This window comes from Stegodyphus dumicola, chromosome 1, assembly GCF_044657685.1.
Source record: "Stegodyphus dumicola isolate Sdum_Otavi_A_Nest chromosome 1, ASM4465768v1".
NCBI classification, from domain to species: Eukaryota; Metazoa; Arthropoda; class Arachnida; order Araneae; family Eresidae; genus Stegodyphus; species Stegodyphus dumicola.
In genome coordinates, this window is record NC_140768.1 from 87,222,340 (window position 1) to 87,244,353 (window position 22,014).

General features: G+C 34.4%; 1 protein-coding gene across 1 annotated transcript in view; it reads left to right on the plus strand.

The window, feature by feature from the left end:
* The window catches only part of eRF1 (eukaryotic release factor 1), a 62,491-nt gene that overhangs the window by 18,446 nt on the left and 22,031 nt on the right, over window positions 1–22,014 (plus strand). Inside the window, exons 5-7 of the mRNA XM_085817545.1 lie at window positions 2,315–2,505; window positions 12,796–12,925; window positions 19,645–19,800. Coding sequence (XP_085673671.1) covers window positions 2,315–2,505; window positions 12,796–12,925; window positions 19,645–19,800 — 477 coding nt within the window. The remainder of the gene's footprint in view (window positions 1–2,314; window positions 2,506–12,795; window positions 12,926–19,644; window positions 19,801–22,014) is intronic.

The following is a 22,014-nucleotide window of genomic DNA, read 5'->3' on the forward strand; positions in this document are numbered from 1 at the left end:
GCTAACTGAATCTTCGTCAATGTACTGCTCAAAGAAATCCAACACCGTCCATAAATGGAAACCAGCCATAAATGGAAACGGGCCGAGCAGTAAAGTCGCTGAACACTGGTAGTTCGGTCCGAGGTTCAAATCCCGCGAATGGGCGTTTCCGTGGTTTTCCCCATGTGTAACATGTATACGAGCCAGTTTCCCTTAGAAAGTCCTCCACGAAGGCATCCCTCCTCTTAGGCAGATAACCCTAGTGTGCTTTGCCGTAATTAAATAAGCCAAACGCCAAACCAAACCATAAATGAAAACGATGGTGGAGCTGGAGCATTGTCTGCAACTCATAGCAGTTACGTATAAGATGTACAATGGAACTTTGAGATACGAGTTTAATTCATTCCAGCATTCAGCTCGTATAACCAATTTCTCGTATCTAGAAACAAACTCCTTCATTAAAAATTATGGAAATCCAGTTAATCCATTCTGCACCCCCAAAAATATCAACAAAAAAAAATCAATTTCTCTAATAAATAACACTGGTAAATAATATAACCATAGTTTATGATAGCTTCTGACACTGACCTTTTACCTGCTTCTCGTTAATCCGAACCAACAACAGCTTTTGAATTGTGCTTGGCAATAACAGTAACTCCTTTGGCTACATTGAGTTTCTTAATTTCTTCGTGCTTCTTCAGAATAGTGCAAATCGTCATTGTCGGAAGGCCGTAATTGTTCACCAATTCCGTCACTCGTATACCATGCTTCTTTATCTATGATTTCTTTCTTAATTTCAATAGCTTCTTTATTTTTCTTTGCAGCACTATCTGAGGCAACAGTCTTCTTGGGAGGGATTGTGAAATAATTATTTTCATGTTAAATGTAATAAACAATTGACTCACAAACACGTAGATCAAAGAATACCGAGTGATCTCATGAGGGGATTCCCCGTGTCGAGCTAGATTGGGAAATGGTGCCTCGCCTGGCTCATTGCTCATTACTTGAGTTAATGCTTGTATTTAGAGACATGTTTTGCTCATACTCTCCTGATACCTCTATGTTCAACTGTATATCAATTGAGCTATTTGAGTTCGAGCTACTACTCTAAAGGTTTTTCCTAAGTCGTATCTTGAACCACTTCTGTCCAATGCATCTTCAATTTCCGGCTCATCTGACAGTCTATCGTAACATCATCCATTAAAATACAGTATTACTAGTAATATAAGGCGATGAAATTTAAAAAAAACTCTAGAGCCTCACAATAATATTTTTAGGGTAAGATTCAACAGTGTGATAATCTGGTAATCTGCATCGACTAATAAAACAAACTTAATTTACAGTTTATTTATAATGTGGCCACATCGTCGATGTGGCTCAGGGTCATGGAGGAACCAATTACAAAAGCATAGCTTTTGTTTTAGATTCAGATCTAAAATAAATTAAGAATCCTGCATTGCATATTTATTTTGTGTTGTTGTGGCAAATTCCTTTTTATAATTCTAAATCCTCAGTGAGATTTTCTTTTTTAATCTTATCAGGCCAAAACTCATCAGGTTGACTCAACCAAAGTGGTTTGTGCTGCCATAAAGAACTTTCAGCTTAAGTCCGAGGCCAATATACCCCTAGAAAAGCTGTCTGAAAAATTTTCCTTCCTAGGACAATAGCCCACTTGTTAAGGCCAGCCAAATTTTCAATTTCTCCTGCTCTGTTCTTCATAAAGGGTTTGCATTTAGGCCTTACCCTTTATCCAAAACAGATATAATTTGGAATCAGTCCGGAAGCAGCAATTTACATCAAATCTGAAGCACTTACTTCTTTAGAAAGTCTGGAAGGTAATAAACATCTTAACTATTCCAAATGTGGGAGTGTGATAAATTTGATTAGAAAACTCTTCTTGGAGCATATAAAATTAGAAATAACTATTGAGTTTCTCTCTATAATTAACTATTAATTCATATGCTGCCACAGATGCATCTGAAAAAGAATGAATATCAAATGAAACAAAATCACATAATTTGATTTCGAGAAAAAAGTATCAAAAACTGCAATGTTGTTCAAATGTTTTCTGTGTTATTATTTTTTGAAAACGTGTTCCTTCCTTGGTTTGAAGTCTTATTGTTTTGCTTGATTTCTAAAATTTTTTGAATGGTATCTTAATTATTTAAATCAGCATTTCTCAAACTTTTTGAGGGGGTCAACTTATATAAATCGGAATGTTCTTGTGGGCCATTTAATTCATTTTGCTTAACAAAGATATTTAATTATTCATTTTAATTCTTTGAAATATTTTAAGGTTTATATCGATTAAAGTATTGCATTTTATCTTGTGTAGGACGTGGAGGTCAGTCTGCTCTACGTTTTGCTCGTCTACGTATGGAGAAACGACATAATTATGTGAGGAAAGTTGCGGAAGTGGCTACTCAGCTCTTCATTACTAATGATAAGCCTAACATTGCTGGATTAATTTTAGCAGGTTCGGCTGATTTTAAAACTGAACTTAGCCAATCTGACATGTTTGATCCTGTAAGTCATTAAACTTTTGTTTTTAACTTTGCATGATTACTAAAGTGAATAATTTCTTTTCCCATGTTTTTGACTGTTTAAACAACCACTTTTGAAATTTTGTAAATGATGAGGAAATTAGTTCTTTTGCCAATTTTGTAATTTATTATCAGTTTATTTTGCAATTTATGCAACACTATTACAACAAGTAGTAAACACAAGTGCAACATGTAGTTCACTGTAGTATAAATGAACTGAATTTTAATAATTTTTAATAGTATTGAAGTATGATTAAATGCGTAATCGTAACTTTTTCACTGTTTGTTTAAGATGCTCGTGCGGGGGCGGAAGGGAATCTAAGGCAGTCATCACACAGGATACAAGTTTTGCATGGCTAAGCCTAGTTTTATTTTAAAAAATTTGACGGAATAAATTTCACTTCTACAGGGTCCGTAGCGGTTCTTACAAGTGTTTATAAGTCTTTATATTTGAAAATAAAATATAAAGGCCCTTATAGGTGCTTACTTTTTTTAAAGCACCTTTTTTAGTGCTTATTTTTTGGCTTCTAGTGCCTTTTTTTTTTTAATGAATGCACATTCACCCGCCCCTCCCGTACTAAATAAACAACTTTTCTTCTTTATATAGAACGTCAGATGGTGAAACTTTCCCCCTTTTTCCCAATGGAAATAACTTTTAGACTGCAGTCCCCCTTTTTCCTGCATTAACGTAACTTTTGATGAGCACAAGTATCGTTCTATCGGTCAAAGAATTGCGAAAGCGGTATAAAATTCCTGTATATTCCGTATTCTTTTCCTCCCACCCAATACTACACATGTTTGATTTTCTATCAAGATTTTAACAATTTACACTCTCATTCCATGTGGTCAGTTCATAGTCGTGCTTATTATGGTACTTATGCTTATATTATGAGCATATGCATGAACATTTATGTAATATATTTGCAGAAACTTCCTGAAGTATAGATAAACTTCAAAAGTGGGTAAGTGTATTTTAACACAGATTAGTTTTCTAAAGAATAATATTCGGAATGGCACAAATAAAGTGAAAGTAATCAAATAGTTCCAAAAAAAATTTTTTCTTCACCCATGCATTATACAGCACAAAAGTTGAAAGGGTTCTCGCCTTTCTCCTCAAAATCTCGAATATAGAAACTGTTACAGTTCGCAGCAAAGCAAGCAATGGACTTTTTTTTTTTTTTTTTTTTTTTTTTGTCACTTTCCAATCAAGATTAAGGACTTTCTGCAGTCTACTAACCCAAGTGAAGAATGATTCTGTTCCAGAAATTTAACGCAGTCTGTTCAAAAATAGAATGAAAAATATCCCGGATTGGTTTCTTTCTCAATCGATCAATCAATATGAGTATGGCAGCGTGACGGGTTCTGTTCAGTGATAAATATGCCACATGAGCACATTGTAACGTCAGAACGCCTGTATTGAGTAAAAGAAGATGGGTTGTCTTTAAAAATATTTATTATAAAAACTTAATATATATAAAAACTTAATATTTATGAAAACTTAATAAGAAATTCTTGAATAGTAATTAAAGTAATAAAATAATTTCAGCCATAAATCATACAAAGGCCACTGACGCAGAAACGACACTAGGATGCATCTGCTTTCACTCGTTTACAGCATCAAAAGCTTTTACACAGAGCCCTGTTTTCGTTTTTGTTACAACCTGAAAAAGAACTTAATTAGTTCCTTATGTCTGGAAACCGCACCAGGGGGGGGGGTTCTGCTGCACCTTTCTTCCAAAGGTTTGCTGTCCATTCTGTCTCTGACAACAGATATCTCTCATTAAACACCTGGAAGTCCGAGGGGTGCATATGTCTGAACGTCACAACTCCTACCCTCCCTGGAGGGGTCAGAACTCCAATTCCTTGTACCTTACGACAGCAAGTCTTAATAATAAAACTAACTAATAATTATTTGCACTAATATTTTTTTTTTCACAACTCTGGGCTAAGTACCAAGGATAAACATAAAAAGAACTATATTGAGGCCAGTAAAAAAACATATAAACAACATAATACTAAAAACTAAAGCTTAATTATACACATACCATAAAAGAACGTATACAGTCAAAAGTCGTTAATCCGGACTCGTCGGGACTTCGGCGATTCCGGATTATAGATCATCAGTTTAAATCTGGTAAGATGGCATGCAGAAATTATAAAATTAAAAATATGAAACCGTAATTTATGAAATAAAGAACAATTATGATCTAAAGGGTATCAAAATTTACAAAAGAAGCTTAATATTTATTTGTTTACTTTATTAAACATTTCTTTTAATGTAAGTTGTTTTGTTTTTTATGTGATAATACATTCTCTTTAATTCTATAAACAGGCATAATTTCTTGTTGAGTTACAAAGTTCTGCTGTTTAAGTCCTATCATTACTGTGTCGAGAATACTGACTAATTTGTCAATTGAAATTTTTTCGTTTTCAATAACCTCTGTCACTTTCTTCGCTATCGGAAGCGAATTATAATGACGAGGAATTTGATTTAAATCATATCAAAGACGGAGTACATCGAGATGAAATACTACATTTAGTAAGGAATTATAAGACAGATAAAATAAAAACATCTGCCCTGAAGATAAGGATAGTGCTGACAGATCAACTTCCAATTCATTGCGTGCTGCAGCGTTAAAGATAAACAAAGGATATGCCTTTATCCATTTTTTGCAGCAATTCCACTTTTTGTTTAATAGACTTCGAAACATACTTTCGCTTTGTAGATCCTTTACATATTAGTAAATATATATCAGAAATTCTATTTGACATAATCGAAAGTTCAAGCTTACTTTTATAAAATTGCTCTATCTGTCTGCAAAAAATAATAAACTGAATCCAATTCGAAGATTAAGGAACAACGCAATCTGCAACATTAACTGAATTAGATAATTTTAGCTTAGCTTATACCGTCCGTTATACATTAAACGCGCATTCGTAAACGTATTTTGCGCACGCTCATATTCGCAGCCGTGAAGGTCTTACGCGCGACGCATGCGCAGAAAGTTTGTAGCTTTGAGGTCCGGTTTATGGGTGTCCAAATTAACGACTTTTGACTGTATTTTATGAAATATGTAATGTACAGTATACATTCCAGCTTTAATATTAGTTATATTCTTAGGCTGAAAAGGAAAACCTTGCAGATTTTTAATTTTCCATTTGTGATAATTTCTTAATGGTAATCCAACACCTGGATGAGAACTACATTTGACCTCAAAATAAATATGTACATTTAATTTGGCTTTAACATAAAAAAAAAAACTACTTCATTACAAATTGGATTTACATTATTCAAGAAGTAGCTATATTTAATCCACTTTGACCCTTCAATATAGATAAATGATAAACTGTTGATTCTTCTACTTTCCTTCGTAAATTTAAACTTCTTGGTGTCTTGGGCAATTCTCCTACGGAATTTTTAGGGATTTGCAAACCTTCCGAGTCTGGTTGGTTTGAAACATCATTTGGCATATCTACAGTTTCTTGTTCGTGCTGAACCGAAAAGGAAATTCTTAACTTGTACACATTTTCCAAAGAGTTACTGTGATCGTTTAACGTGACCCAGTCACAAGAAGAGTTTACAACGTCACTTTTCGTTTGTATGTCCACTACAAAAGAATATTTTATTGTAGGCAGTGACAGTTTATTCACTTTCGTTTCAGGCAGAGAGAAATTGGTTTTCTCCATCCTTTTTGTTTGAGACAAGACTTCACCCCTTTCTATAATGTGTGTGTGATTATGGCAAAGCCTTGAGGCTATCTGCCTAAGGGGAGGAATGCCTTCGTGGAGGACTTTCTAAGGGAAACTGACTCGTATACACATGGGGAAAACCACGAAAATGCCCATACAGCCAGCCCATTCACGGGATTCATACCTCGGACCAAACTACCAGTGTTCAGCGACTTTACAATTTCTATAATGAGGGAAGATACTTCGCTTGCGGGTTCGAGTTCGGCGCGTTCAGACTCCAGTGGACAACTTTTCCCAATTTCATTCTTTGATCGACTCAGAGCTCGAGTACCTGTTTTTACTTGAAAAAAGTTTATCTTGTTGATATACTGCTAATTTTTCGGCGGTTCTGTTCCCTAACAGATAATGACCGAGATCCAATTCATTTCGAATGACCACTGCTTTTGTTGTTACTTGGCCGAAAGTTCCTTCTATTTTAATGTTTGCTAAGGGTAAAAAAAAAAATTTTCTTCAAACGGGTGTTTTATCCAAACAGTCTTGCCCGTCAGCATCGAAGAAGTGAGCTATTTCTTGCATATTACATCAATGCATGACCCGGTATCTCTCAAAACTGGAAGATCAAAACCGTTCTTCACTTTAGCCATCATTAGATACTGGGCTAAACAATCTTCTTCAATCTCCTGAACTCTATTTACAATAAGCGCATTTTTGAGATCCTCTTTTGACTTCCGGACATTGAGGCCTTAAGTGCGGTCGAACCACAAGAATAATACTTAAGTGGTCTTCTCATATCAAATTGACGCTCATTCTGATTCCGGAGATGTTCGTTTCTGTCAGAGGCATATCTATCTTCCCCTCCAGACTGGTGATACTTTTGCGGATCTTTTGAATTTACATGATTTTTATTTCCCCATTGTGACTCAGAACTATGAACAGGAGATAACTTTTTCCGGGTTTCGCTTACATTTTGATACTCTTCTAGCATTTCTGCTAATTTATCTGGGGTCTTTATCTTCGACCATTCGTTAATAAAATGTTGCTGCACTTCGACATTTACACTGCACTTCATTTGTCTGTTATCATGAGATCCTTTAAAGGTTCAAAATCGGTAACTTCCAAACCTGCAATCCATTCTTCAAAATAATTCCATAATTCAAAGGCAAAATCTCTCCAAGTGGTTCGAGTGTTTTTCTGGGATTCCGTAAGTTCGATACGAAATTTTTCTGGGCTAAGCTTAAACCTTTTAAGCAATATCCTCTTTACGTAATCTTAGTCATAAGCCTGCTACTCTGGTTCTCGCACAATCAGCTGAACTATGTCAGTTGGCAAAATTGTCGATAAAACCGAAACCCGTTCTGATTGGTGAAGATTCGCACACTGTGCTTGTCACTCAATCATGACTAGATACAAACTAATGTCGTTCTCTTCAGGATCAAATTTTGGAATCATTTTTTAAGATCATAACGACTTTTCTTAAGTCCATTTTCTTCATTCCCACCATTTACAGAGTCATTTCCATTAACGGCTAGTAATCTTAACTTCGATAATTCAAATTCCATTTTTTCCCTCCTAATTCTATCTTGCCTGTCTGCAATTCTTTCCTGCCGTTCTTCTTCTCTCCTAATTCTTTCCTGCTCCTTTTTTTCTTTCTCAAGCCTCGTTGAAGTGATATTTTCTAACAGGCCTTTCACTAGCTCCTCTTCATAGGATTCATTTCCCATAATCAGCTGTCTTAAATCCAGTATCCTAAGTTCAGGGCTAACGTTTTCCCCTAACTCTTCAGCCAAGGATTTAAGATCCTCTTTCCTAACTTTTGCTAAGAATGCCATGATATGAACAAAATTATGCTAACAATTTTAGCTCCCTCACACAGCATATATATAAAATGGATTTAAACAACTGTCATTTTCACAAAGAGAGAATAAAATTGAACCCTTAATTTTTTCCCAACATTTTTTTACAGATCTTAAACAAAACAAGACAGTACACTATAATATGTACATTATGTGTTCAAATAAAAATTTGTCTACTTGAGGACTTATGATACTGCAGATAATATTACCTCTTAAAAGCTTTAAATTCAGTGGTGTTAAACTCTATTGCTTATGATAATACAATATACTTTCATCCGAATTTGAGGTATATTAAAACATGCATTCAGAGGTTAATTAAAAAAACCATATATCTACATGCTCATAACTAAACATTAATATGACAACAGTTTAAATGAGATACTGGGGATTTTTAGCCTTCCCCTTTTTACTCGTTCAATAAAAATTTTTTCAGTTCTTGCACAAATAATGTTTGACACACCTTAACTGAAAATTCTAATATTTATAATATTCAAAACATCTTAGAAATGAATATTAGAATGCCACCTATCCTTAGAACCTCCAAATTGACAGTAATTCTCTCCTTTACACATTCAATTATACGAGGGCTATCCAGAAAGTAGATTACGTTTTGGAATAAAAAAATAAACAAAGTATAGGAAACAAATTTTATTATATACAGATGAAAGCCACACTCAAATACTACTTTTCTACATAGTCACCATACAAATTAAGGCATTTATCGTAGCGATGTACGAGCTTGGAAATTCCTTCGTCGAAAAATTCGGCCGCTTGCACCTTCAACCGCTTCGTTACCTCTTCTTGCCTTCCATCTTGCACAAAACTTGTGGTAACCAAGCTTTTCGCTGATGATTTCGTGCAACAAACTTCGCGAAATTTGTGGAAAACTCAAAGAAAGTTCCGTTATTGTGAAATTTCGATTTTCACGGACTTTAGCATCGACTTTTTCGAGAAGTTCGGCGGTCACTATGCTGGGTCTCCCACTTCGATCTTCGTAGTGAACATTGGTTCGGCCATTTTGAAATCTTATGACCCACTGATGCACTCCACCTTCAGTGATAATGTTGTCCCCATACACTTCACGAAGCTGCCGATAGATTTCTATCGGTTTACAGTTTTTTGCAGTCAGAAACCTTATTACTGAGCGCAGCTCGCGGGATTTTCAATTAACGCAGACATTTCAAACCGTCACAGTATCTGAACGGAGCACAGCACGAACCTCTCACTAGCACGGCTAGATGCAGACTGAGCTGCGCAACGCTCTGACCCCAAGATGGCCGCGCTAGCCCCGCCCCTAGCGGACACAGACGGAAACGTAATCTACTTCCTGGATGGCCCTCGTATAAGCTTAATTTGAGCACAACACATTAACTTTTCAGGTATTAAAAAAATTATTAACATAGATTTAAATTCTAAAATTTATACTTTCTGATTGTAACATAAAACCCAAACAGCACATTTCTTTAAGCTTTACAGAAACAAAGTTGACTTAAAACAGTTATGTGAACTTGTATACTAAATTACAGAAATAAATTACTTTACTGCCTCAATATAAAAATCTAAGGTACTTTACACCTTCACCATATAATCTGATGATCTTCGAGCAAGAACACCCTGCACTGAACACCATACACTGCACTAATTTTCTCAGGTACAAAGATGATCGCACAACTATCGCTTTTTTCCCCTCGCTACACTGCACCTTCACAATGATCTGATGATCTTCGGACAAGGTTTGTCCGCACACTTCTGTACTAATTTTTCTCGAACACAAGATGATCGCACAATTTATGCTGCTGAAGATGAGCTGTATTCAGGGTACTGTCGTTCCTTTTTGTCTGGACTGGTGTCCGTAAACTTCTTCGTGGATTTTATCTCGCTGCTTCTAAGAGCTGTAAATCACTTTTCCAAACTGATGTTCGTAACTTTTCGTGCTGCACTTGAGAACCTGACTTCTGTAATATCTGCAAAACACTAATGATGTTCGGACAATGGCTGTCTTACAAACTTGAGAGGAATTTCAGCACCTGATGGTCTGCAATCTCGTGTACAGAATTTCTTATTTCACCGCTTCGGAGAGCTGTAATCACTTTTTCAAACTGATGTTCGTAACTTTTCGTGCTGCACTTCAGAACCTGACGATCTGTAATTTCTGCATGGATTTTCTCATCTGAACCGCTGCCACCATTTTAATAAAGCTGTAACGTCAGAACCCCATGTTGGGTGAAAGGAAAGACGGGTTGTCTTTTAAAATATTTATTTTAAAAACTGAATAAGAAATTCTTGAATAGTAATTAAAATAATCAAATCATTTCAGCCATAAATCATATAAAGGCTGCTGACGTGGCGACGATGCTAGGATGCGCTGCTTTCACTCGTTTACAGGATTAAAAGCTTTTACAAAAAGCCCACTCTTCGTTTTTGTTACGACCTGGAAAAGAACTTAATTAGTCCCTTATGTCCGAAAACCACACCAGGGGGTTTCCACTGCACCTTTCTTCCAAAGGTCTGCTGTCCATTCTGTCTCTGACAGCAGATATCTCTCATTAAGCACCTAGAAGTCCGAGGGGTGCAGAATGCCTGAACGTCACAGCATGACGGTGAAAACCAAAGGAAGCAAAGGGGCATTTTCCTTTATTTGGCAAAGGGCCGAATACATGCAGCTGTTGATTCCAATTGCATAATATTACATGTCAAAGAATTAAGGCGCACATGTTGCATAATAGCATTTGCGATATTTTGCAGAGATAAGATTTTACTGTGCTTGCTAAGTGGATTGTTTTTCAGTTCCATTGGGCTATTTCTTTATGATGCACATATTGAAATGTCAAACGCATTATTTAGCTGAAACATCTAAAAAACGGCTGCAATCTACCTCCCTTCCTCTTTTTCCAGTTACGCTCGACTATCCGGAATTTTCGGATATTCAGCAAATTCCGAGTATGCCAGTTAGTTAAGCTTTTACTGTTACAGGATGACTGCATGAAGCAATTTCCAGTCTTCTGATTTCAGAAATGTTCCTTTTTTTACTTATTTTTACTTAAATTACTTTGCTTGTAATATCTGTTAAAAGAAAACTGTTATATGATGAAAATTGAGAAAACATTCAGAATTTTTATTTAAGTTAAATTATTTAAATATTAATATGATTGGAAAAATAAATTGTATTTATTTTTAGGTGTCAAGCGAATGTAATAAATATGGCTTATTATTATTTATTTTTCAAATTTGAACTGAAATTTCATCATTAAATCTTCTAACATAATTTAATTGTGCTTTTTTTTCCCCCCTCTCGTTGTAAACTAGTTATGTAAATTGAACTGTTAATTAAAAATTTTTAAAAAATTCAATCGTTTTCCATGGTTGAGTACTGCTCATTCTCTTAATAAATACTGAATTTCTCATATTTTAAATTACAATTCTAGTTTTTAAGGTTATGCAGTTTTGTGTAATGTAATTAGACAGGTGCTTATTTTTTTCTTAAAATGCGCTTGGAAAGTGTTTATAGATGCTTATTTTTTTAACTAAAATGTGGCTACAAATCATGTGCTTAACATTGTAATTTTTGGTATCATTTTAGATTATTACCTGAGCTCTTATATAAGTTAAAATTGGCATTTAATAAACTTATTTTCTTTATTTCACATGAAAATTTAAAAAATAACTTATATTGTAAAATAATTTTTGGAAGCGCTATACAAACTATTCCAAAGTTTTAATTGGTAAAATTCATCAATAAAGTTTAAAATAAAAAAACACAATAAAGCTTATTTACAGTAAGACATAACAAAATTTAAAATGAAGACTGAGTGTGGTAAATCTCGAAGTACGGAGAAGTATCACTTTCTAACTCTTTAAAAAATGAATCTTCGTTCTCATCTATGTGAGTAAGTAATTCATTAACCATGCGAGTGTATTCTTCCTTTGATAAATAGTACCTATGTGCCATAATAGACTGCAGGTGAGGCTTTTTAAAAAAAAGAGGGAAGTACCCGAAATATATCATAAGGCAATGCAAAATGTAACAAAGCTCCACATACTAACTCTAAAAAACGTACATAGTAGAGGAAAAAATAAAATAAATAAAAAGGAATTTATAAATCAGACACATGAATGTTCAAATGTTTATATTAGCACTTGGTGATTTAAAGAGCCCACCTCCATTTACGCTTTCCCCCAACCTTTGCAACAGTTGATGAGTAAAATACCAAAGTCAGGCAGAATATATACAAACTCAAGGTCAAGAACATAAAAATGTGTTCATTTTGAAAGTAATAAACATATGGTGCCATCCAGTAGTCTTCAAAATAGCATTCTAAGTTAAAATACGTATACACATCGCCCTTCCCTTGAATTCAGTCTCTACTGATGCGTGGATGGGATGCCTGTCCTAAAGGGTTAAAAATACCTAATAGTAGCAGATTTCATATTCAGAAAATCACAGTGCTACATATTGAATAATAGCAAAAGCAACTAATCAACTCAGTGCAATTAATTGTGTAACCAAATGCAAGAAAAAACAAGAAGGTTGCCATCAAAATCATGGAATACAGTAATGTAATTTACGATTATTTGCACATCATGATTTTCATTTACATGTTTGTGTGTATTTTGTTGGAAATCTGTGTGCAATGCTATCCATTAAACAATATTCAATGAAAATTTTAAAATTATATGAACTTGTTAATGCTGTTGGTCTGATAGAAGTTAACTGTTGTTTCTTTGTTTAGAGATTACAAGCTAAAGTTTTAAAATTGGTTGATGTATCCTATGGTGGAGAAAATGGTTTTAATCAAGCTATAGAATTATCTGCAGAAGTACTTTCTAATGTAAAATTCATTCAAGAAAAGAAATTAATTGGTAAATGCAAATAAGTTATACTTTTTTTTTTCAATCTTTGAAAAGTGCTTTTCATTTAATTTTAAAGTTATTACTTATAAAAATTTTGTGTGGACACTAGTGCATAAATATTATGAAGCTTTTAATAACATTTTTGCTGTAATTATCTCTGTTTTCAACTTTAAAAGAAAAAAAAAGCTTCATGCCATTGAAATGTGTTTGCTTATAATATAATTCCCCCCCTTTTTTTTTAACAGGAGCCACACACGGTAGCAAAAATGTTAATTTTATGCACATGGTCACTCTCCCATATTACGGTGAAGTCAGAGAAAATCATGGCCAGTTTTTATGTCCACTATTACCTCCTCAATGTCTAGCAAACAGGTTTGGGAAAGAGTCCGCAAAGCCTCTGGACTATAAAATGCTTATCCTTTCTCTGTTCTAGAAAAAGATGAAAAGGTGATAGGCACTAGAGAAGAAATAGTCGATGCTTTAAGTCGTACGTTTGCTGCTGTATCTGACAGTAGCAATTACTCGGAAGAGTTTCTGTCCACAAAGATGCACTTGGAAAGGATTCAAATCTACTTTTCCCATCCTAATGCAAATTCTTATAATAAAGATCTTACCATGTTTGAATTAAGAAGTGTAATTTCTCGCACTGATAGGACCTGCCCTGGTCCTGATGGCATAAGTTATTTGATGATAAAGCATCTGCCCTATGACTCTCTAGTGGTCCTTCTCGCTCTTTGTAATTAGATACGTAAGGAACAAATTTTTCATACTGCTTGGTGCAGGGCCTTTGTAATACCTATAGCAAAACCTGGCAAAGACCCTAAAAATCCTTCAAATTATTGCCCCATCGCGCACACTAGCTGCCTTTGCAAGATCATGGAAAAAATAGTATATCACCGTCTCCAACTACTGTCTGGAGAATAACCATTTCCTATCGCTTTACCAAAGTGGTTTTCGTAACGGAAGATCTTCACACGACAATGCCCTATTTTTAGAAACCACCGTAATCAATGCCTTTGTGAAAAGAAGTCATGTGGTTTCAATCTTCTTTGACATGAAAAAGGCATATGATAGAACTTGGTGGCATGGAACTTTTCATGACTTTTACAGCACTGAGCTGCGAGGTAATTTATTCAATTTCATTCAAAACTTTCTGAAAGATCACAGTTAAGATTGGTTCGTTGCTCTCTCAAGTATTTGTACAAGAAGGTGTACCCCAAGGTTCGGTGCTCAGTGTCACTCTTTTCAGCCTGAAAATTAATTCCATTTTAAGAGAATTTCCTCCCACAGTGCTTGGTTCTCTGTATGTTGATGATTTGATGATCTATTATCACGGTCAAGATATGAGATACATTGAGAGACAGCTGCAAATTGCTCTAAACAGAATCATAAAGTGGTTCAACAACAATGGCTTTAAATTTTCTAGCCAGAAGACCGTCTGCTTGCATTTCTGTCACAAAATAAATCTACATCCTGATCCAGAGCTGCATCTTGATGGCTCTTTGATCTGCGTTGAGCCAGAAGCAAAATTCCTAATAGTTATTTTTGACAGAAAGCTCACTTTCCTTTCGCATATCTTAAATTTAAAGAATAAATGCGCTAAAGCTCTCAACATACTGAAAGTCCTTGTCAATACTTCATGAGGAGCAGAACGTTGTTCTATGCCCTGCATTTATAGAACTTTAATCTGTTTCAAACTTGACTATGGCTGTGTTACCTATGGATCAGCAAAACCTTCTGTGCTACTAAAATTGGATTCAGTCCACCATCAAGTGCTACGTGTTTGCTGTGGGGCTTTCAGAACATCTCTGGAATTCAGACGCAAGCAATTAACCATCAATGTCTATTGAACTTTATTATAAAGTAATGTCACAGGCCAAACATCCTGTCTGACTCATGACATTTGATCAGTACTGCCGTATCTACGAAGCACGTCCTTCATGTATCCCACCTTTTGGTCTTCGCATTCACTCACTAATTGAAGAATTCAACCTAAAAGACCTGCATCCCAAAAGCTTTAACTTTTTCAGTATTGCTTCCTGGCAAGAAGTGAATATTCACCTACTTAACATTTTTGGAGAATTTAAGAAGAGCAGTACCAATGATGTCCAATATCAACAAATTTTCTTAGAGCATAGAAGCAGTCGTTCTAACTATAAAGCAATTTTTACATATAGCTCAAAGAATCATGATCATGTCGGGGCAGATTTTGCTTGTCATAAAGAAATCGAGAGTAGTAAACTTCATAAGGCTGCATCTGTCTTTACTGTAGAAACTTTTACCATTTTGAATTCCTTAATCTTTATCTCTAGCAAAATAGCAGAAAGTTCATCATCTACTCTGACTCTCTGAGTGCTCTTGAATCAATAAATACAAATACCAGCCACCCTTTAGTCTTAGAAATTTAAAGCACACCTTCGTTTAAGAAACACAGGTTATTATATTGCGTACTGCAGGGTGCCTGGACATGCTGGCATCAAAGGTAATGAACTCACCGTTATCGCAGCAAAATCTGCTGATATTACCTCAGAAAATGATGTCCCTTTTACAGACATACGGAATGACATCAGAACAAAGATCTTGTCCAGGTGGCAAGAACTCTGGGAATGCCAAACTCTGAACAAATTAAGGCAGGTAAAACCCAATTTGGAGTATTGGGAGTCAAGAGGGAATCAAAAGGAGGATGTACTACTAACTTGCCTACGAATTTGTCATTGTAGACTGACACATCAGGATCTCTTGAAAGGAGATGATGAGCCTATTTTTGGCACTTGCAACGTTCCCGTTTCAGTCAATCACATTTTAACCTGCTGTCCTGCCTTTAGTCAGAAACGGTAATTTTATTTTAACTCTACGAATGTTAACTTAACAGATCTCGGAAGAAACCCTCACATCAACCTCATAAGATTTTTTAAAAGACATCTCTTTTTACCATATGATTTGAACTACATTTTATCCTGCTCTACCTGTTGCTAGAGCATTTCTCCATGCCTTCATCTCATTGGAAGAAACCCCCACATCAACTTCATAAGATTTTTAAAAGACATCTCTTTTTACCATATGATTTGAAGTTATTTTCCTTTTATCCTGCTTTACCTGTTGCTAGAGCATTTCTCAAAGTCATTGCTCCATGCTTTCATCAGCATTTCAGGTTCATTTCATCAATTCACTTAATGCAGTGTGTTTGTACATCTTGAATTTTATTCACCATTTGTCTGGTGCATAATAACTCTCGAGGTTTTGTGCCATTAGAAAATCAACCAACCAACATCCGTTTGGGTGTAATATAAAATCTGAAAGCTTTCAGATTTCTTTCTTTCTTTTTTTTTTTTGTGAATGTCTTTTTCTGCATACTACATAAATACTGTTATTTTTATATAGTGATATGTGAGTGGCTATATCTGTGCTTGCAGTCAGTGCCAAATTTTTTGTATACATATCTGTTCAGATATGAATACTCAGTGTAAACCTGAATAATTTTAATGATTTTACCTGTTTTTATTTCTCACAACTGAAGTAAAATTATTCAGTTTTTAAGTGTAATTGAGATGAATAATTAGTTGTCTCCATTGGTTAAATAAGAAATTATAATTAAAGTAATCAGAGGTGTATTTATATGAAGAATAAGTATTGTTAATTATTGGAAAAAAAAAAAAAAAGAGGGTAATTTTTCCGTTTTGCCAGCACAAATCTCACCAAGCAGACTTTGTTGGCGACAGCATACACTATACACGTAAAAAATGTTAACAAATGTTAGCTCTAAGAATTTTTATTTTGATATGGTTTGATTTTAAGTATTTGTATTTTGAATTCCTTAATCTTTATTTCTTAGTGGAAAGTTCGTCATCTACTCTGACTGCTCTTGATTCTATAAATACAAATACTGGCCACCCTTTAGAAATTTTAAAGGCACACCTTCATTTGAGAATTCTGTTGCGTACTGCTGGGTGCCTGGATATGCTGGCATCGCAGCAAAATCTGCTGATGTTACCACTGAAAATGATGTCCCTTTTACAGACATATGGAATTACATCAGATCAAAGATCTTGTCCGGGTGGCAAGATCTCTGGGAATGCCTGACTCTGAACAAATTAAGGCAGGTAAAACCCAATTTGAAGTATTCGGAGCCGAGAGGGAATCGAAAGGAGGATGTGCTGATGACTCACCTACGAATTGGTAACTGCAGACTGACACATCAGTATCTCTTGAAAGGAGATAATGAGTCGATTTATGGCACTTGCAATGTTCCCATTTCAGTCAATCACATTTTAACCTGTTGTCCTACTTTTAGTCAAAAACATTATTATCATTTTAACTCAACAAATTTAACAGATATCACTGGAAGAAACCCCCACATCAACCTCATAAGATTTTTAAAAGACATCTCTTTTTACCATATGATTTGAAGTTATTTTCCTTTTACCCTGCTCTACCTGTTGCTAGAGCATTTCTCAAAGTCATTTCTCCATGCCTTCATCAGCATTTCAGGTTTATTTCATCAATCCATTTGATACAGTGTGTTTGTGCATCTTGAATTTTATTCACCTTTCGTCTGGCGCATAATAACCCTTGAGGTTTTGTGCCATTAAAAGTCAACCAACCAACCAAAATATAGACTACCCAAATTCATTTCCACTGAATTGGAAAGCTGTAGAAATAAAAAACGATTAAAGAAAACCAACTTTTTGCAAACAAGGTTGGAGAAGTAAGCACAGATCACTACTCTTCAAATACCAAATAGTTCAGGTTTTAAATAGGGCACAATTAAAAAAAAAAAATTATCCCTCAAAAAAAGAAAGCCTGAAAAGTTAAAATCTTTATTTTTCTTGTACAGTTCATATCTAATACTATTCTATTAATCTAGCTTTCTTCTCAACTGGCTAGTGAACTGCTTAGAACTGTAATTACTCTTTAAAAGTAAATAGTGTAATTGGAAATCACTGCACTATATAACTATTTACATTAACTAAACTTTTTTCAGTTCCATTTCTTTGTAATCTCCAAAATTGATTTTGAAATGCCAAAATTGTAATATTTAATGTGAATAACATGTTTTTCACCACACCTTTTCCAGATTTCAAAGATATTTTGTAGTGAAAAAATTATTTGCTTACTCATACTGAATTTGATTGCTGCTTTTCTACTTTTTTGCATTTGATCGTGGAAATTAAAAGGGTAAATTTTAGTAAGTGTGCATAAGTTTAAATAAGTACAGCGTAAATCAGCTTAAAAGTGTTGAATGAAGATTTAGTGTAACAGATATTTGCTTTATCTAATGTAGTCATATTAATTGTTATTTAAAAGCATACATCAAAATGAAGTTGCTATAATGAAAGATATTTGTAGGTGTTTGTATAGCTGCCCTCTTCTGGTTTTGCCCGACTCCCAGTCCCATCACGTCTAGATCACCATATCTCCTGGTTACCAGTTTTTTTGGTTTTACTGAGGGAAATATTTCCCAGCAATAAATGAAATTTAAATTGTGCAAATTCTATTCCCCTACCCCTAATGATTTTCAGCTTAATTTTTGTTGTTACAGTTTATGTGATTTGAATTGACGTTTGTTAGTTTTATGGAGATTTAATTATTATTTAATCTACAATTTGTCTTGAAATATTTTTCCCCTTAGTAAATGATATCGCACAAAGTTTATCCATACAGTTCTCTGTACATTAATTCTTAATTTTATTTTCATTGTATTTAAAATTAAATTAATAAATAAAACCCTTTGTTCTCTACTCAAAATTACAAGAGTATTACAAGTTTTAGAATATTTAACTGAATTATTGGTGTATTTTTCATCAGAGTCATAAGTAATTTAATAGCCTAAATCATGCGTACATTAATAAAGCAAATTTAAGACAGTTTGGACTTTGGTTAAAATTGCGTTATTATACTGCGGGAAAACTTCCCTCATTATTTACTTTTACATTATTATAAACTTTTGGTTTTCACCTTGGAACTTCATAATTGTTCATATTCCAGGTTTGGAAATGTTTATCCACCTCCTTAAGTTCATTTTTTCTCTTCTCCCCCTTTAATTTTTAATGTTATTGTTCCTAACAGTATAACTTGCAACTTAATTCATTTGTCACTGGAGGTCAAAACCATTTTAATATTTAGCCATTGCATTGCCAAGAAATATTGCCTGGGGGTGCCCTATAACGGGGCTAAAATTTCTTTCTTAATTTCGCTTCTGTTTACAAATCCAACCTCTTGAGCTGACTTAAGACTCAGCTGTATTTTAAGTGCTGTCATTGACACATTGTGCGCTTGCTAGTATCTGTGCCTTCTTTGGTATTTGAACCTGGACTCAAAGCTGTAGGAAACAGCTTGCCTGACAGTATATTAACATTGTATTTTTAATATTAAAATTAAGCATTAATTCAGAATGCAAGTTGATAGTTTTAAGGAAATGTGTTTTATTTCTTCTCCAATTCAATAATTTATATTCAATATGTTTTACATGCAGTAGCCTATTTCATTTCAACTTGACTACATTGTCAGTGCACTAGAACATTTAACATATATTGCTTATTCATATTTCAAAATGTGTATGCTGGTAACTTTCCTATATAATTTAATCATTTTGATGTCTGTAGTATAAAATTGAAATAAGTTTTTTATTATAATATTTTAGTTTTATCCTATTTATTTAAAAGTTATTTCTCTAATATTTTCCCTTGTGTATATATATATATATATATTTATATTTTTTATTATTGTAGGTCGTTATTTTGATGAAATATCTCAAGATACTGGCAAGTACTGTTTTGGTGTTGAAGACACTCTAAAAGCTTTAGAAATGGGTTCAGTAGAAATCTTAATTGCGTGGGAAAACTTGGACATAGTGCGATATGTTTTAAAAAATCATACGACAGATGGTGAGTGTTTTCAGAGAACTGTTAATTTTAATTTCTTAAAATTTACATCATCTCAATTTAGTTAAAATTCTATTGGCTTATGGGAACTTCATATTAAATACTGTATGTTAACTGGGTTGCAGCTTCAGCTAATCTACATGAAGTTATGGCACTGAGTCAGACAAAATGCAACTTGCTCTTAACGTGTGCCAATATCATATGTTCACGTCTTTTCTGATTAGCGGCTGTCTGTCTCTAAGCAAGCAACTGCCGTGACAACAGCTAAACTTCTGTTTTAGTCATGCTTGTTATTATTTTACTTCAGAGTTTAAGTTACGTCACTTGACAGAATTTGCATATACCTCTAGACTGAATGATGAAATGAGATAAAAGAAAGAATCAGTATAAAGCTAACTGTTAGTACTTTAAAATATAAATGTTTCAAGAAATTTTATAATTTAATTCCAATTACTTGAAAAAAATTTAATGTATTCTACAGATTCATTTTTTTTTTTTTTTTTTTCTTACAAATTACAGAAGTGAAGTTCAGGTGTAGATATTTGCTTTAGTTTATTCAGTTCCTACTTGCTTGATGGGTCCTTAATTTTTTTCATTGATGGTCCTTAAGAGTACTTAATTTCCATGTTCAGAAATGTCTACGAAACATGAAAAAAAGTTACTGAGTTGCACAATTGCTGAAGATGATGAACTCCAGATCTTCAGAGAATTTTGAAGGGACCTGCAGGGACAAAATCTGACTGGCCAAGGTTTGATGGATATGGGTAATGAGACAAAACAAATCAGCCATTCTCAGTTAAGTCTGTATCTGACATTCATCAAAATGGGTGGCCAAACTTTGTCGTCATAGAAGACACTTCTATGATGGGTCAGTTCTAGGTATTTTGTTTTTATTTCTGCTTTAAAGCTGCCATTTTGAAACAGTAGTTTCTGAATTTATTGTCTGAATTGGTGCCAGCAATTTATAACGTACAATTCCTTTTGGTCCCATACATGAAGCATTATTTTTTTGCGGATGCAGCCCACTATCTCAATATTACATTAGGAGGTTTTTTTTTTTTTTTTTTTTTTTTTTAAATCTTAGTTTATGATCTTAATATGATGAAGGTCAGCTTTAGGTTTCTGCATTCTCAGCACTGCATTGAAACAAAAAATTATACAACAGCACGTGATAGAAATAAGCTGCATGAGCAGAAAACACCATATTTAAACATCTGCTTTGATCAAGACCACTTGTTATCAGCAAAATAAGTAGAAAACTTGCTTTGATTTGGATAATGGCGGAAATTTTTCTAAATTACCAATATTTACCGTAATTTTCGGAAGAAACGCCGCAGCGTTTACGTTTTTAAAACTTAAATTTTCAGCGGGTGCGGCGTTTAGGTGCACTAAAAATAAAATATTTCCTATGATGGTCATTGTACATAGTTTGGATGGCCTTGTTATTGTGCATAGATTGGTGCTGTTCCCACACAAAAGACCACTCAGTTGCTTTTTGCGAACATTATTTTGTTTATGTTCTTTCACTTGAACGGACCTACATGCCTTATTCACCCTAAACGAGATCTCAGAAGAATAACATTCTTCCCCCTTTCAAATCAACATTCTCATCAGTTTGAATAGTCTCTCTCCTCTGCCATTCGATGAATCTTCCAGGACCCATCCTCTTTCCACCCCTGCCTTTTCTGCAATTTTTTTCAAAGGCGGACACGACTCCACCTGCCTCGCAATAACGAACTCTGACATATTTCCCCTTCAGCATGAATGGATTTTTCTTGGAATTCTGCCAAATACAGATCCCATCAGTTAGGGTACAAGCACAGCCAACTCTATACAGTCAGCTGTGGGGTACAAGTACTTGTTGGATAGTTTTTAATTAGGGTGCGGAAAATTTTTGAAAATGTCTCTAAACGGCACAGAAGCTATACATTTCTTACCTTTAATTTATTTTTGAGTTATGGTTTCATTTCATGCATTTTTCTTAACTGGTATGTCATATATCAGGACTTAGGTTGAGTTTTTGCATCTATACGGCCCGCGACGATGTCACGCGCAATTTAATTTATTGCGGCGTTTCTGTGTAATTTAAATTTTTTTCCCGCCATTTTTCTCGTGCGCCGTTTACGCTGATGCGGCCTTTCTTCCGGAAATTACGGTAATTTTGCCTTAAATTTATGAATGGTGTGTTATTATTTTTATTTGAAAATATTTCTTTCC